This window comes from Pomacea canaliculata, linkage group LG4 (assembly GCF_003073045.1).
Source record: "Pomacea canaliculata isolate SZHN2017 linkage group LG4, ASM307304v1, whole genome shotgun sequence".
In the NCBI taxonomy this organism is placed as follows: domain Eukaryota; kingdom Metazoa; phylum Mollusca; class Gastropoda; order Architaenioglossa; family Ampullariidae; genus Pomacea; species Pomacea canaliculata.
The window spans coordinates 4,266,420-4,283,829 of NC_037593.1; the positions used below are offsets into that span (position 1 = coordinate 4,266,420).

At 42.8% G+C, this 17,410-nt stretch overlaps 2 protein-coding genes across 2 annotated transcripts; one reads left to right on the forward strand and one right to left on the reverse strand.

The window, feature by feature from the left end:
* Positions 1-150: 150 nt before the first annotated feature.
* LOC112561459 lies at positions 151-7,653 on the forward strand. The gene is made up of 7 exons (XM_025233972.1): positions 151-1,215; positions 3,233-3,513; positions 3,815-4,178; positions 4,710-4,863; positions 5,244-5,304; positions 5,479-5,730; positions 6,469-7,653. Exons 3-7 carry the CDS (start codon positions 3,875-3,877, stop codon positions 7,636-7,638), a joined length of 1,941 nt encoding a protein of 646 aa, XP_025089757.1. The 5' UTR covers positions 151-1,215; positions 3,233-3,513; positions 3,815-3,874; the 3' UTR covers positions 7,639-7,653.
* A 741-nt stretch (positions 7,654-8,394) lies between these two features.
* Positions 8,395-17,292, reverse strand: LOC112561070. The gene is given in 7 exon segments (XM_025233270.1): positions 8,395-9,641; positions 9,644-10,659; positions 10,661-10,844; positions 10,847-10,994; positions 11,364-11,569; positions 12,188-12,481; positions 16,489-17,292. Coding segments are annotated over 6 exon segments (2,451 nt in total). The 5' UTR covers positions 12,477-12,481; positions 16,489-17,292; the 3' UTR covers positions 8,395-9,033.
* Between the last annotated feature and the right edge of the window lie 118 nt (positions 17,293-17,410).

The following is a 17,410-nucleotide window of genomic DNA, read 5'->3' on the forward strand; positions in this document are numbered from 1 at the left end:
CAGGTTTTAAGTTATTTCCCTTCTGATCACGCGTAGTACCTCCGACCTTATCGCCCACTTTGAAAAAAAAAACTTTACAAATGATATAGTGACGAATTTCAGATTTTAAGATTTTTTATGATTAAATGTCATAAGAAAGGGTTTTCTTAACTGGATAATTATTAACGAATATGTAACTGGTAAATTTCTACACGACGTTCTTACAGCAACAAAAAAAATAAATAAAAGACATTCACCCACCTCGACTAAAGAAAAATACGTTGAGTAACCAGTTGACTTAACTATTATTTTGGAGATGACCACTGACAATTACGAGAAGTACATAATATAGTATATGTGCACCAGTGGGTGTCGCTTTGGTTAAATTGGTAAATGGTCGAATTGTATGCCACCATACCTTACCCCAAACCTCATCAGATTGTACCTCTATTTCCCAAACAATGGGGCTAGCTTGACACACATTCCATATACAGTGGGTCAGTGGCACCATGGGTGTCATCGGTTCATCACGCCCATTTGTGCACTTTCTTGCGTGACTTAAAAGCTTACAGCCATCCGCCAGTGCCTTTTGTCGACCATCTTAATCTGATCCACGTCTGCGCTTCGCGGAGTCCCCGTGTCATGCAGCTCTGAGTCTCTTGTCCTGGATTTCATCCATTTAGCTGAAACTTTATTTCACATTCTCACCTTTGAAAAGCTCTGTTTCCCATTTTCACTGCAGTAACATACTGCAGCCGTGAGCCCATACGCCAGCTGCTTTCAGCCCGACTTTTTTTTTAAAAAAATATATATATAAAGGAAGATATAGGTACGCGTTTTCTGCATGATTGTCCGACCGCTCCATAGGGGATTGGTAAATGACACTTTGGGTTGTGGTGGTGGCTGCGTCACTGAAAGAAGTGGTGCATATGAAGCAGCCTAGGATCCAACAAAAGATAGCCGAGCCGAGTGTTGTTTTTTATTTTTCTTATTATTATGTGCTAGCGTGTTGCCAGTAGGCGGAATTGTTAAGATATTGCTGCAGTGAATCAATCTCTTCAAGAGTACGCCACCCCGCTGAGCTGGGGAGGTAGGGGCGGATCGGTGGGGGGATAGGCTCTGCCCCTACCCCACTTCCTGACATCAGCGTATAGCTCTTAGTTTTGTAACGGGCATTGATACGAGCCAGGCGCACATCATTCTGTGGTAAACACCGGAGGTCCTTTAATGCCGACGGTAAGTCAGTTTAAGATAAAATACTGAAATGAATGTGCCATGTTTAAAAAAATTAATGCTTTCATGTTCATTTACTTGCATCGGTTGAGAAGTTGTGGACAGACATGAGAATCCAATTGTGGAAATGACCGTGAAATGATTGGATGTGTGAGAGAAAGTAGCACGCACGCACACGCACGTGTTAAATGGAATTGTAAAGCTTTCACTAACTCAGAGATAGGGAAGAGAGAGAGATCTTTACAATTTCGCTTATCTTATTCAAGGCTTGACGCAGTCGTGCGAGTTCAAAAACTGATATTTAAATCCTAAGAAATCACTTGTGGCAGGTGCAGGTAACCACCCTGGCCCGTACTTATTTTTGTAATAGCTGCCACATTTTTTTTCCCCAGTCACAGGAGTTCGGGGTGGTTGGATTTGTTTTTTGAGCATGATCGTCTTACATCTGACACAGACGACAGTCTGACACACAAAGGTCGTGTGCACTGCAGTCCGCCGCTAACTACTAGCTGGATGGTTAAAGTGTAGCAGTCAACTAACTCACTAAAACGCCAACTAGTCGTTTAATTGCTCACTGCTTGTAGTCGTTAACCATCCAGCTATGACCCATCCACCCCTATATCGCTATATCATGTCCATGGTCTGATTGCATATTGAACAAACCCAACCTTATCTTTTCTATCCACTCCAAGCGCCAGCTTACCCTTTGTATGATAACTCATCGATGATGGCAGTGTAATGAAATAATTCATCTTAACAGTCTGTGACAAACGGAGCTCGTTGCTAGAGGGTGTAAAAAGCATATTATTATTATTATTTTAAAAAATCAACATCGTTTTATCTCACAAAGTATCGTTTCTTTGAAAATTTGGAAGTGGAAGACTACATAGGAAGAACTAAATGTAAACATCCATTGACTGTAGCTGCATCCAGTCACATCCAGTGGCAGCTTACATACGTGCTTGGCTGACCATAAATTAGGGCCAAAGAGACAATAATGCGGATACTATTGATTATCTCCAATTAAAAATTCTTCTTTCATGTGGGTGCAATTGCCTTGAAAGTTCAGCCAACCGACTAGCCTTTGTCGAGCCATTTCCCTGCACACAAATCGACTTCTGTGCTTTTTCATTCCCTTTGTGATGGCAAAAGGGAAGCAGTTTTAAAAATGCATGATAAATCTTTGGTGCATACTGGATCCATAAAGGGAAGTAGCTTAATATTATAATAACATTTAAAGCACTACAGTTAGTTACCACAATGTTACAGGACAACACTCAATGCGTTTTTTTTTTAATGCAGCAACAATACTTGGAACAACGATCAAATTGCTGAGAGAAATATACAAATAAATAAATAATGTAGCTCTGTGTTTGCGTAGTTTATCTCGGTAACTGCTGTCTGCGCCATTAACAAGGAAACCACGTTTCCCAGCTGGCCTTCTCGACTTGAAGTGTCTGATGTCCATTAAGTGTCACCATGTGTAAATACAGATGACTGAACGCTTGAAATGAAGCTGGCAGTCGCTGTCAAATGGCAGGTAGATGAGACAGAAATTGCTAAACATTATATGTGTCATGTATGATCATTTGTGGTGATTATCATGGCTTTCCCTTTTCCGCCATTCTCACTCTTTATTTTGCCATTACTACGAGCGAAATTTCCGCTTGTTGATGTTTGGAGCTAGCGCATTCTGTAGTAAATACACGCATTTGGTGCAAGTGTTGTCAAATATAGCTACAGAGAAATTATTCCATTACTACGGTACCCCGAGTGCCTGGCTTGTTGAATGTCTTTACTTTTCAGTCGAAGATGTTCTGTGTTTGCCATCTAGATTCCTAGCTGTTTGCCTTGTCACATTACTTGCCTTGAACATTACCCCGATTGCCATAAAAAAAGCACTAACAGTGTGTGTGTGTGGGGTGGGGAATTCGGGGGTTGGGGTGGCCTCACACACACGTGTGTCAGTTCAAAGATCGTGCATTAGTTTCAGGTTTTAACTCTCCCGTGAAAATTTCAGCGCGCTCAAGGGAGACGTGAATACACGAGGAAGAGTTTAAAAGGATAAAAGCTGACTGTGGCCTGTAGGGCAACAAAGGTTTCTGAGCTTCGAATTCTCGTTAAGTGCAACTCCAGTGAGTGTCAGTCGCTTGTAAAGCGAGCAGGCTGTGCAAACTTCCCACCCCCTTCACCACCTTACTGTGAACACGCAAGATCAACATGTGGGTGAGAAGGCAGAATGGAGGTGCACATCACTTCCGGTTGGCCAGCGTGGGGTAGGCACAGCGCGCCCTCTGTTCGGTAAGCCGCGGCGAGCTCAAGCAATAAAATATTGTGAGTGTAGTTCACAACTATTTACGATCTCTGAGAAAAACAGTATTTTGAGGATTCCTCTTGTTTAACTGTGAAAAAAGCACAAATAGAGCCTGGAATATTTTCCTTAACATGCCATTCACTTTATAAAGTAGCTGGTTTGAAATTTATTTTTTTAAATAAAATGTCTGTATTTTTATTGATGTCTTATGATGAACACTGATCACAAAGTGTTCGTTTCCTTTTCTTTTTTTATTCTGATTGCTGTAAATTGTTTTCATTGATTCAGGCATGTATAATGATGCCCGGCCAAGCCTGACTCGCGGCTAGGACCCGTGCACCGAGGAAAATGGAAGCTGGTCGTTCTGCTTCACCAGCTACGCGTCGACCTCGACATCAAAGACGAAAGCCGCAGGCGGCTCCTGTCTGTCATCCACGTGACACAACAACCCCTCAACATCGACAAAACGATATTTCCTGTAGCACGGGTACGCCCCCCGCCCACACCGTGCCCTCCTGCTCACGTAGGACGTGGGCTCGCCGTACTGTGTGGCTAGTGACCTTGCTGACCCTGCTGCTACGTGTGCGTCACGTTTTTCAGGAAAGTGCATGGTGGATTCTACACCCGGATGAGATATATCAATCCCTAGAAGGTACTTGCGGGGGTTACCCGTAACCTCTAATTGAACCAATAATTACATTATCTTTGCATGGACAGAGGATCAAACATTCATTAGGATGAAATAATAATAATAATAATAATAACATCATCAAATGCTCGCTCATGTCACGTAATCAAGGACGTAAACGGAACCTTTTTGTTTGTGTATGCTGAAGTTGGCGCTGCACTTTACAAAATAACGGGCAGGAAATGGGTTGCATTAAAGTGTCAACTAGATTTTCATCTATGTTGGTGTCTCAAGACAGTTATCGAAAAATCATCAGTAGTCATTCTCTCTTCCCCCCCCCCCCCACCTCTATCCCTATCCCACACACACGTACATGCATTGACTTCAGAAGCTGCTTTTTCATGAAAAGATGCGTTAATTTTTAAAAACTATAAATGCTCATTCAATGGCCTAGCTGTGTCCTCATTATTTTGGTGATTGTCTGACATTAATTTTTGAAGTCGATAATCATTCACTGGCCAGTGTCTTCATCTTGTTGGTAATTGTCTGACGCAGTTGCCTACTCCGAGCTCCACGGCTATGGCTTCCGAACTTACGAGTTCCTCCCTCCGGCGGGAAAAGACAACCCCTCCTTGTACTCGCAAAAGAGAGACAACTCGGGATGTACGCCCTGCGTTCTCCGCTCTTCCCACGCTTCTACTCCGCCGTAGCCTGGCTGATGACTGTCGCAGGATGGGACCTCCAGCCTTACCTGGTATGCATTCTGATGACATTATTTGTCCTTAGGAGGACTAACTCACGAGATTCTCACCTGTCTTCATTGTTTAGGTCTGACTACCTTCACTCGCGAGACCCTAGTGTCATCACCACTAGTAGTGTAGACACAAGAGCTTACAGCCATCTTATATTCACAGTTACGATTCTTTTCGTGGATGTCAAAATTATTCTGATTATTGTGTGTACATTAAAAATAAAAAAGAATCACAGTTGTGCTAATAATGAGAACACCCATGAGCCGTAACCATAAGGGCAAGTCCATACTCCGGGAGCAACATGAGGAACTCGGGGGCAGACTTCTTGTGTCCATAGTTATGAAGAGTGTCCAGACTCCACGATATTTCTATTATATTACACCAGGGGCACCCACGGGGTCTGGATTCTAACCCAGAGGCAAAAAAAAAAAAAAAAAAAATCGTCTTTGATGGACATTTTGACTGCTTCAGGCCATAAGGTTGGAACTTTTCTCTAATGCGCTAGTTTGTTGTTTATTTATTTGTTTATTTGATGCTACATTCACGCCTTTTCTTCTTTAATGTTTTCCCAGGTGTGGAGAGTGGCACACATAGTCGTTTCGTCTCTCCTTCCTCTGGCGGCCTACAGGCTAGTGAGGTCTGTCTTCAGATGTCGGGACACCGGGGTGGTGGCGGCCATGCTGGCAGCAAGCTCCGTGTTCACCAATGTAGTCGCCACGCACACCCTCATCCACGGCTTCCTGGCGCCCATTTTATTTTCCTCCCTGGCCGGAATCCTGTCCTACCTCTGTCCCAAAGAGGACTCGGAGAGAACGCCAGCGCCTGTGTAGCAAATCCAGTTTAGGATATTCAGACCGCAAAGATTCAAACTGTTTACGGAAGGAATTTCATACCTCCTCCCCTAAAGAGAATGAAAACATAGTATTATGTGATTCGTCTTTGCTGAGAATGCATTCTTCTGAACTCAAACAGAAACGAAAGACTTGAGTTCTGGGAAGTGGAAACGGTTATTTAAAGGAGAACAACAATGTGCAAATTAAGGATTTCAATCAGAAATCTCGAGGATGTTCTCAGGGTCGGCAAGTTTCGCTCCAGTCACCAGGTTGGTGTACTTGTGCTCCAATGCGCTGTGTAGGGTTGTCAAGAAGTTAATTTTTCACTCACTTTCGATAAGAAAATTTACTTTCTTGAGCGTGATCTTTGATCGTCAAAGTGTAGAAGAAATCCAGGTACACCAAGTTCATGAAAAGTCATCGAAAGCAGCACAAAAAGCAGTTTACCATCTAGTCCGAACCCTTCTGAAGGAACAGGATGTCGTCCTACTGACAACAACTGCAGGAGAATCCAAGAAAGAAAAGCTACATCAAGGTTAACGAGTTTTGATTGGAAAAATCTGAGCGTAGAAGTCACGAGGGTTCTAAAACTATCGACGTACGCATTCGCGCTCTCTCTTTGCTGCTATGTGCGTCCTGACAGCGCTCTCCTCATCGTCGGTGTCGTCTGCCTCCTCGTCCCATGGTCGCACCTTCTTCACGCAGCGACGAGCAGACGAACTGTAGTAGGCGCAGTGGCTGGATGTCTGGCCGGCGTGCTGCTGGGTGTGTGACGACGTTTACTTTTACGGTTTCTTCACCGTTACACCCTGGAACTGGTTCTGGTTCAACGTGGCGTCCGGCGTGCAGGCTCAGCTGTTTGGAACCGATTCCATCATGATATACCTTCATGAGCTGTTATGGAAAAATGCAGGAATGCGCATGCTTTTTGCGGCTAATGTCATTGCACTGGTTCTAATGATCCGTCCTTCGCAAGAAAGAACAAATAAAATTTGTTTCAGGACGGAAAAGACATTTAGATTCATCTCATGTCTGTTGATTATGCTCGTTATTTTTTCCCTCCAAGGCCACAAGGAGGTTCGTTTCATCTACAACGCAATGGTGGTGTATTTGTGTATTTCTGCAGCCAGCATTGTTTCCCTGACACACATGTTCCTCAAAAAGCTCAGTTTTAGAGCTGTATCTGTTGCTATGGTGACGATCCTCTATGCAGTCTCCCAGTGGCTTGACTTTCCGACCCCAGGTGACCTGTCCGCCAGAACTTGGACATATAGGGAATCCATGGACAGCTACGATGTTAGCCGGTGTGTTCGTTTTATTTCTAGACAAACTGATGTGAGAGGTGTGTTTATAAACAAACATTTGTATACATTCGGTGGCTACACGATGCTTGGACATGACGTGCCTATCTTAGTTCGGACATTCAGTGGCTACCATGAATATGGATTTTCTGCCAGAACTAAAACAACTTCGCGAAACTGGTTCGGATCTTCAAAGGAGATTTCGATAGCCACGTCCAGCAAGGTTTCGAATTTATTTTCTGATTTCAACAAACCACATCTTTTGCTCCATCTCATCACCCACACGGAATACAACTACTTGGTGCTGGATGTCGAGGACGATTTTTTTCAAGCGAGCTTCAAAGAGGTTTACGTCCATGGACCCCTGAAAGTCCTGAAGCGCTTGGGATCGAAGGCTGACGAAACAAAAACTGTCAGCCCTACTTCCGGCGCTCAAAGTAACACCGTCGGCAGACATCCTGGAGAAAGAAGCTCAGGAATTATTCGCTTTTGGTTTAAAAGAACGGGCCGACGAAAGATACAAAGAGGCTCAACAAATAAAACGGAGATGAAACCTAAAAATAAATGGGAAATGAAAAGAGTCTGTTCGTCTTCATGACAATTTTTCTTTCTTTGTCTTGCGTATCCTTATACAACGACGTTCGCGTGCGTGCGTGCGTGCGTTTGTGGGTCGGGGTGAACATTTTGTAGATCACGTGTCATGGGCCGGTCGGTATTCATATTGAATCTACATCTCGTACGACGTGAATGCCCAGAGGTCGTTCAGCAATCTTTTTTTCTCCTTTAATTATGCGGATCGATTATTGTGTCGAATTTGTCCATAATGTAGGAAAGTAAAACTCGATAAAATCGATAAATATATCAGAAGCACATGAGTAAACAAAGTCTAGAGAGACTCCGACAGAACTGGATTGTAGCTGGACATTAAGACGTCTCGACCACTGCCGTTAGAAGCCAGTATTTCGTTAATTTGCGAGCCGTAGAAAAAAAAAGGTGGAGTCATTTTTAAACTGCAATAAATAAATGCACTTCATGCATGAGTGAAGAGTGTTCATAGGAGCAGTAAGGTGCAATTGTTGTTATTCTAATGACTACATAAAGCTCTGAGTAAGAAACTATTTCCCATACCTGCATGAATATCCCTTACCTCATTTTTCGTTCTCGAGATACATGCCTGCAAACTAAAACATTACCGTGGACTGAAAAAAGCTAAACTCGCGATGTATGATGATGTGCGTTGTTGACCCCTTTCTGTTTATGATAATGTCTTCAACCACACAAAAATACATGGAGTCTTAAAGTCTAAACCGAACGAAACATGAAATTAAGCTTAAAGTCATTATTTTGTCGCAAGATTTGCAATTTTTAATTAATTGTTTGTGAAAAGTACAGGTTGATAAACCTACATTCTAGTCCCACCCAACGATAGACTTTTGAGCTCATGGTAGTGAGCTGTCACCTGTCCCTGGGCCTACGTGTGTGCCCTCGCAAGAGATGAGTTCCTGGCGTCTTTCCAATCTCCAGGTGAGAATTGCAAAGTTTAGGGTGGGCTTGTACCGTGTATGTGGGGTGGCACTCATAATTACTTTGTCCAGGTTTGTCCTGCATAGTAGAGGTATGTCGCAATAAGGGTATCTGGCTTAGGCCGGTGTCCTATGACAACATCCATTCAGCGTTTAGCAGTTCTCTTTGTGTGGTGCTTAAATGGGAAAAGGGGATCGAGAATAGTGTGTGGCTTAGCTTCTAGCATTCTTTCACCGTGAGTGTCTTCTACAAGCTACACGATCTGAACTTGACATGAATAAAGAGTGAATTGTATGAAGGAGAAGTTCTGAGTCATGGGGAGCAGAAAATATTTCTGCCGAAGAGGGCAAACGGTGGAATTTTGCAAACTTATCAACTAGACCCACACAAAAACATCGCCACACTTTGTAAGATTGAGCCAACATTTAAAATAATTTTACAAGCCTTAAAATGTCACATTAGTCGTCTTTCAGGGTTTATGTTTGTGATGCCGAGTGGTTTGTCGGCAGTTCAGTTGCCCAAACTTGTCGATGCACTCTTGAGTCCAACGCCCTGCTTCCGCTTGGTCTCCTAGTTCCGTGGCGCAGGCCACCAGACCCTGGAATGTATGTACATGCATCGGGTCCAGCGACAGAGCCGCGAGGTATCTCTCCGCAGCCAGTCGAAACTTCTGGAACCGGAAAAGCACGTCACCTTCGTACTGCAAGACAGTGGAGTTAACTCCAATGGGAGCGCGTGCAGCTTTTTCAAGCAGTTGTCGTTCGTGGTCGGGATGGAAGGTACGTTTCATGACGCGCATGGTACCTTGCTCGAAAACGGTCTCGTAGCCCACAGACACGAAACGTCTTTTTCGCGTAATAATCACGTAGTTGTAGTTTCTTTTCTGGATAAGAAGTTTTACCAGGTAGGGAGCGTTTTGCACAGAAACATAATTCGAGGGATTGTCGAATGTCAGAAAGGAGATGTTTTTACCTGGGGATAAAAGAGTCGGTTGAGGGAGGGTGATTTTTGAAGAGGAGTCAAACTCGACGAATTCATGAGTGAGAAAGGTCAAGATAGGGACGTCGCGATGCAGAGACTGTATCCTCCAGTCACGTGTAAGTTCCTGTCCACAAACACTCCAGTGACGTCAGTCTGCTCGCCAACGTAGGCCAAACAAGCGTTGATGTCGTGGCTGTCCCACGTGCCGTGATACGCCCACGATTGGTTGGACCCGTCACGCGCTGAGGGAAACCTTTTCCACTGGAGTGCAGCGTGCAAGGCCAGACAAAGCCACACGATCTTCAAGAAGTTGCCGCCGCCATTTTGTCTCCAAATGGCAACTGTCTGGCAGATGACTGACGCAGATGTCACCAGGATGAGCACTATCACATTATGCACAAACCTCACCTCCTTGTGGCCTTTGCAAGAATACACGAGTAGCAAAAACAGCCAAGAAAATGTGAGTCGGAGCACTAACGCCACACTGTTTTCACCTGATTCTTTTTCTGCCTTTCTTCCCGACGACTTCCTGTTTCCACAAATCAAGATGGCGAGTCCAGCGACGCTAACTATGCCAAGCATAGACTGTCCTTTATCACGAACGAACAGCTCGTCGAAGTACTTGAAAAAAGAAGATGAACTAAAATACTTGGAAGAGAAATCGTCGAATATGTTGAATTTCGCCCAGTTAATCGGCGTCACAACGATGTCTCCATAAAACCGGAAGTCGACGATCAGTCCAAGCGCAGTCCCTGCGCATGCTCCGATGACGCACTTCACTAAGTTTGCATGATTCACTGTCTTTATTGAATACGATGGAAGCAGAATAACTGCAAGAAACAAAGCTGTGTCGACTCTGATATAAATGCAGAGAGCGGCAACAAGTCCACACAGAATAAAAGAAGTGTGTTCCATCAAAATCATCACCTGATCAGCGACACCGGATGTCCAAGATGGGGCTGCAGTGTCCTCACTGTCCCCACTCTTCAAATTGCTTGCATTTGGGAAACACCTGTTTGCCCATGTTTCATCCACTTCCGCCATACAGCCGCGACTGCTTTCAGATTTGATTTCCGACAGGACACCGCCATCCTGCTGTAGACTAAAATTAGCTTCTTTGCGTGCTCTCGAAAAATGTTGCGATGCTGCACTCACCATCTCGTGCACACCTGGTTGGTGGCAACAGGTGCGGAAGGAAAACCTCTCGACGTTTTCGGGAAGGACGGTCGTTCGTTGAAGACAGAACAGAAACCGAAGCCACCCAGAAGATAGCCGGAGCCAAAAAGCTGTTCACCAGGGATGCGTTCCGAGAACGTTCAGGTGGAGAGAACAAGCGGTCAAGATGGCTGCCAAACACGCAGTGTCATTGCAACGGAAGAAAGTTCGAGAGAAACGGTAGACGGACAAGGGCAACAGAGAGGCAACTGCAGCATGACTTGCTCTCCACAACTGAAAAAGAAAATTCAAAACAACAATCAAAACTCTATCACAAGGAAAAAGGAGAAAAAGAGAGGGACACAAAGGGTACTCTGTGGAAATTACACTTTCTAATGCAAATCATTTTATACGTGGCGAAGGGAAGTAAACCCTGGTGGTAACATTGTTTTCATACCTAAATGATCAAACTGTATTCGTACCGCTTCCATTTAAAAAAAAAATCCGACAGTCGTCACTTAACAGCGGTTATAGGTTAAACAATGGTCACTTCATTCGTTACTCATCGTCTAACATACATATTGTTTAAACTTTACAGCTTCATAAGTCAAAAGAGTATGCACACACGCTCACACGTGCACAGTTACAAACAAGTACAGTTACCACAAAAGGTTTGACCTCAACACCCAGGAGGTCAGCCAGGCCAGACACGAGGACGAAGAAGCGAGGGTACAGGGCGGAGCGCATGGCGCGCATGCCCAGCTGCAGCTCCCTTTGGCGGAACAGGGACACGTTCCCTCCTGCCGCAGAACCTCCATTTGTAAATTCGTATGCTCGGAAACCAAACCCGTACACTTCGGTGTGCGCTACTGCAAAAATAAGAAAAAAAAAAAAGTTTTATCAAAAGTTAAGATTCGGGAACGGACGTTTAATGGTTTGAAGTGGAATTAATAAAGTATTGTTGTAGGAAGGACAGTTAAGGGTTATGAATTATTTTGTGTTATTTATCCATTGTAATCTTCTCACATTCCCTGTACATTATATGACCTTTATTCTTGTCTATTAATTCTGTGCACATTGACAACGATAATATTTTATTACATCTATATATATATATTAATTATATATAAAATAAACCCAAATATTTATGCATATTCACTTTTTTAGACAACTTTATTTAGATAAGCAGCTAAACATTTCCCGATGATAGCTGTCTTGGTAGGATAATGTTGTGCTCACCCGTAAATCGTATTAACGGAACAGTAACCAGTAGATTGACAAATTGCTTTAATTGTAAAATTCTTTTTTTTATTAGGGTATGTTTTTCTTTACATATTTAGTTCTGCATGTGACATAGATTTGTGGATGTCAGTTGTGGTAGTAGAAATGGCCATGATGATTAAGAATGCTTTATTAGAATGTAAAACATGTAGCAAAATATTAGAATGCATTTTCCTGCTCGGGTTACCCTTTAAATGGGGACTCACCCTCAGAAGACTGAAAGATTTCGTCGGGATGCAAGACCCACCAGTTGACTGGCTGCACGACGTGAGTAGTTCTCAGCACTAGGGTACCTATCCAGACCACGTATGGGATCCACGAAGGAAAGAATAAAGAATTTCTCATTTCCGCCGTAGTGTCGCCTGCCACTGGCCTGTCGTTGTTCTGCCAGTGTAAAGGAGTTTTTACACCGCAGTCAGCAAAGTGTAGCTCTTCAGCTGCGGGAGGTGAGTGGTTCTTGCGACGTTTGTGTGATAAACGACAGCGTCCTCCCATGACTCCTTAAACAACAACCGCGCACACACACACAGAGCATAGCAATCAGATACACGTGACAGTTTGTAGAGTAGGAGACTGCATTAACAAATGCGCTTTGGGGGAAAAAATATTATATAAAGTGGAAGGTTAATGCGAGACTTACAGCACCACACTTAAAATGTCGACAAGTAATGAGAGTTGGAGCTAGCGGGGTGCATCAAAGCTGCTTAACCGGTTGCGTCAAATGCAAGATTAAATACACATTATGGAGCCACCCGCCAACAAGCGGCATGCCTCCTCCATACAAAATTTAATTCATAGCAAAACAAACAATAATCCAGAAAAAAAGATAAAAAAAGCTGAGACCACCTGGGGCCGTAGTCATGAAGCAAGGGCAAGTCGTTGAACATGTATCTTACTTCCGAAGTTATTAGGCAATGTTCTACTCACCGGATGATGTTTTATAAAGCGGTGATAAACATGCCCTGGGGTAAAGAAACACAAAGTAGTGTCCACGGGGTCTGAACATCGTTTTATACCTTCGGTAAAAAGACGCTTTACCTCCAGTTTCCGATTTTTGCCCCGGGGAAACGACTTACTCTCGCTTCATGACTACGGCTCCAGGAGACAGCAACGTCGACAGATTCAGGGGCGAGGAAAAAAGAAGACATGGAGCGGCTCACAGATTATAGGAACCGGTGTAACAGCCCCCCTCGACATTTAAAAGTTTCGTGAACAGAATTTTTATGAACAAAGTAGTATCATCTAAAAAATTAATAACGAATGAAGTCAAGACGGATCAGGGTAATACAAAACAGATAAACAAACACAAAAGCAAACAAAAAACTATAAGCTTTTACATTATGTTGTACTCGAGTTCATAAATTTTGAACGAACGGAGGGAGAGCATCCAGCAAAATAACAGGCATCCACGCTCACATAAGACAGCTAATTTCTAACTAAAATGTTTCGAGCAAATACAGCAATATTGCAGTTGACCATTTCTTACCTGGACACTGGATATCTTTGCCTCAGACTCAGTCTTCTCTTCCTCACAGTTTTAAAAAACATTTGGAGTGAATTCTCCAGTGTCATGAATCTTAGGGTGACAGGTGATTTTTTTTCTCTCTCTTCCCACGAACGAGATTACAAGAAAACTAGGGGCCAAATAGAAGCTTACAAAGCGGGCAAGGGGGTGGGAACACAGGAATAGGGAAGCTGCCCAGTGTGTGGGAGTTGACATTACGTGTGGAGAAACATATTTACACAATTGGCAGAAAAAAGAAGACAAGGACAAAGGACTATCAATATTTTGATAAATTCTCGTGATTCAAGCTACTGGACTGTTCCAAAAAAGTTTCTTAGGTTTAACCGTAACTCACTGTAGCAGCAAGGATATTGCTAGGCGCTACCATAGATAACATCACCATAGTTAAGAATGTTATATTTGAATAAAAAAATTTAAAATGTGCAGCGATCTTTGGCAGTTTATAAAAACTGGTACAGAGGGCTCAGTTCTTGATGGTTGGGTGTCGGTGTCAAAGTAGAGAATATTCTGATGAAAGTTCAATCCACAATTACACGCGTATGAAATCTTACTCAGGTAACGAATATGCATTGCCTTCCCGTGTTTTTCAGGGGTGAAAAAAGAAAAAAATCCGGAAGGAAGAAAAAATAACGAACGAGAGAAAGAAAAAATGAATAAAATAAAGAAAAACTAACAATCGAAGAAAGGAAAGAACAAAAGCTAGAAGAAAAAAAAAAAAAAAATTCTAAGGAAGGAGGGCAGAAATGGAAGAAAGGGCGGCAAGTTTAAATACCAGAGGTTTGTTTCTAAAACTGCGTAACAGCAAACAAGAGATGTATTTATTTTTCTGCATGGTTTCTTTATATACTGTTGTTAAGTTTCCTCTCCCCAAAGTATCCAGCACCACCTTAATCAAATACCAGCCAGGGAAATTAGTCATCATTGCAGTGACAGCAACAATGACAGCTTCCAACCTCTTGGGAAGGATGGATTTGTCCCCTTAACTTGCATCCTGGCGGATTTGGAGGGGAAACAAATTGCACAATTATTTATCACGTGATCATTTCTGAGAGCCACGCGATTGGTTGGTTCCTCAAAGGCTCTTCTCGGTGTGATTAAACTAATTGACACGTCAGCTGATTACACACGTGTTATCCCACCTTCTCACCTCCGGCCTGCGCCCACGCAGGGAACTTTTGAAGCCCCCAGCAGGACATTTCAAAGATAAACAACCCTGCACCCCGTCACACCTGTTAAATGAAATTCGAAGAGGGTACATGAATAAGATGTGCACGTCCGCGATAAGGAGACACCCCCAAAGACCTCAGATAAACTGTGTTTACTCTCAAGTTTTTACTCGTTTTTCTGCGCCCACTCTGTTTAGATTACGATACTAGCTGCAATTAGATACACCGTGTCGTCAGGAACATGCATGTACCGGTAAGAAAAAAAAAATGTATTCAATATGTGCATGTTGGGGCTCATGCGCCAATACTCGTGAATGTAAAGGCTTGCATGGAAAGAAAAACTGAACTTGTCGATGACGCTTTTCAATACGATGAGGTACATACACGTTTCGTAGCAACATACACACACACGGATATGCACATTTTGAATAGCTTGAGCTAGTGGGAGAAGATTTAGCAACCAAAGTATGAACATCTGCCACATATAACCATCATTTTGACAATTAATCATGGATGTGTATAGTCTGTCAGCCAAGACCAACGCTTAGTCTCTTGCGAAGTGATCTGCTGTTAGTCTCAGCGAGCCTAAACAATGTGACTAAACCGGAAGCTTTGTAGTCTCATGCCTCGTTTTAGTAGTTAACTAGGAAAAAAATCTTGGGCCAGCTGTCCAGTAATACAAGTTCGTGGGTTAATCGTCTCCAGGCATGAGTGATTGCTCGGCTGTGAAGAAGAGATGGGAGAATGTGTACGAGGTGGTCATCTGCTGGAAAGATATGAAATTTGAACAACCCACTTTTGTCACGGGAATCTTGGCTAAGCCAACTTTGTCACAGCAATATTTAAACTTGGCTATGATCTCTGTGACAAAGCTGGCACGTAAATTGGATTGAAGATGGACCAGTGAAGGACCATTTTTTGAGGGACATGTGGTATTGTTACCATGGTCGTTTCTAAATGTGGGAGAACGATTCTTCTTCTTGTTCCTAATCACACTCAGTGGAGCATAGGGCCGCAACTAATAGAACGATTAGCCACGGACAATTTCGCTGTTGGTAAGGCTGATTTCAAAAAGAAAATAGGGTTTCACCTCGACTTCAACAGAACCCATAACTACAACAGTAGTAAATTAATTAATGTACCGATCAAGACTACAAGCTCACATTTAAGTACTATGATATTGTAATTCCCAGATGTTCAACCATGACACAATGATACCAATAGTTTAAAGTCGCAAACCGTTGTAGTACACAACACACACTCTGAAATGCTTTGCACCAGAAGCGAGGGTGGGGTTGTGGGCATTTTGCTAGGACTGCAAAGCGAAACCATTTAAATCAAATGTTGCTGAAATCCCCATTTTTTTTTTTAATTCAATGGGGTTTTTTTTCTTTTTCCTCCTTCTCAATACTAAGGTCAGAAGGCTGAGTGGGTACAGCTACATGCGCAAATATGTACATGTGTAGTTTGCTAAGTGGTTGCCCTGTGAACACAATTATTGGGGTAGGTGCACTAATGCTTATAAAACTAAAACTGTTCTAACAAATCAAATTTAGAAATGTTTTTCAAATACCACTCCTATGCCATTTAAATGCGTTACATAAGCGTTGCACAAAATTAATTCCTGACGGGAACGAGTCTTATTTAAAACAATTTTAATTTTTAAAAACTGTAGTTTTTATAAAACTGATTATATAAATAGTTTTAGAGCCTGAACGTATTTTCATGTAAAAATCGTTTAGTTCAGGAACAGCCTTCACACTCAACTTAAAACTACGGTATTTGTAATATCCAAAAGCTATATGGTGAAACATACTCAACTGCTTTGCTTCTTGCAAGGTACTTTCAATTCTCCTGAGGTCGCTTTTACGCAATGCATGTTTGTGAAATCACCGAACTCTTTTCACTTGCAAGGCGCTGAAAGCTAAAGAAAGCAGTCCTAGCACTTTTGGTAAATAATCCAGGACAAAAGTCGGTCAATTTTCTACAAGAAACTCAAGTGCATTTCTATGGCGTGTATGCTCTACTTATTCTGAATGCGTTATGAGTGGGCACAGGCTCAATATCGAAGTAATAACCTCGAGAACACGTCGCACCCACCAAGGAGAAATGTGACAATATTTTGTAGCTGTCGTACAAGTGCGATCTTAATGAGTTACACTGAAAGGACCGTCACTTTTGGCTACCCGTTAGCGATCCTCTCATCTGGAAATTTGTTTACTAAGTGTTTATTGATACCCCACCACACACACACACTTTCTGTTGTTGTTGTTCTTGTTAGCATCTCACATAACTAAGACAAGGAACAGGGTATCTTCATTAGACACGCTTTCACAACAAAACAGCTGTCGGAAAAATGTGTTCGGTTAAGACGAGCAATCATCAAACGGATAAAAGAAACTTTGTGATATATGTTGTAAGTTATCGGGTAAAACCGCGAATGTTTCAACACTGAGAAGGCGAGCTCGGAGTGGGGACCTATTGAAACGGTTGCTATCTGCAGTGCGTTGTCTTTCCCTCATATTTATTATTTATTAGGGTTACCAAATTTTTAAGCAGGCATAAACTTGGCAGGCTTCATCACTTGATGGCTATACTGTTCGACTGCGGCACACAAGCTGGTGGCTGAACAATACTCCCCTCCCCAACCCCAGCAGAAATAAGTATTTAATCGGGACAGCAAACGTAGCCGGAAGAGAGATCGAGTTGTCTCTGATTTCTATTGTTCTTGCAATTAA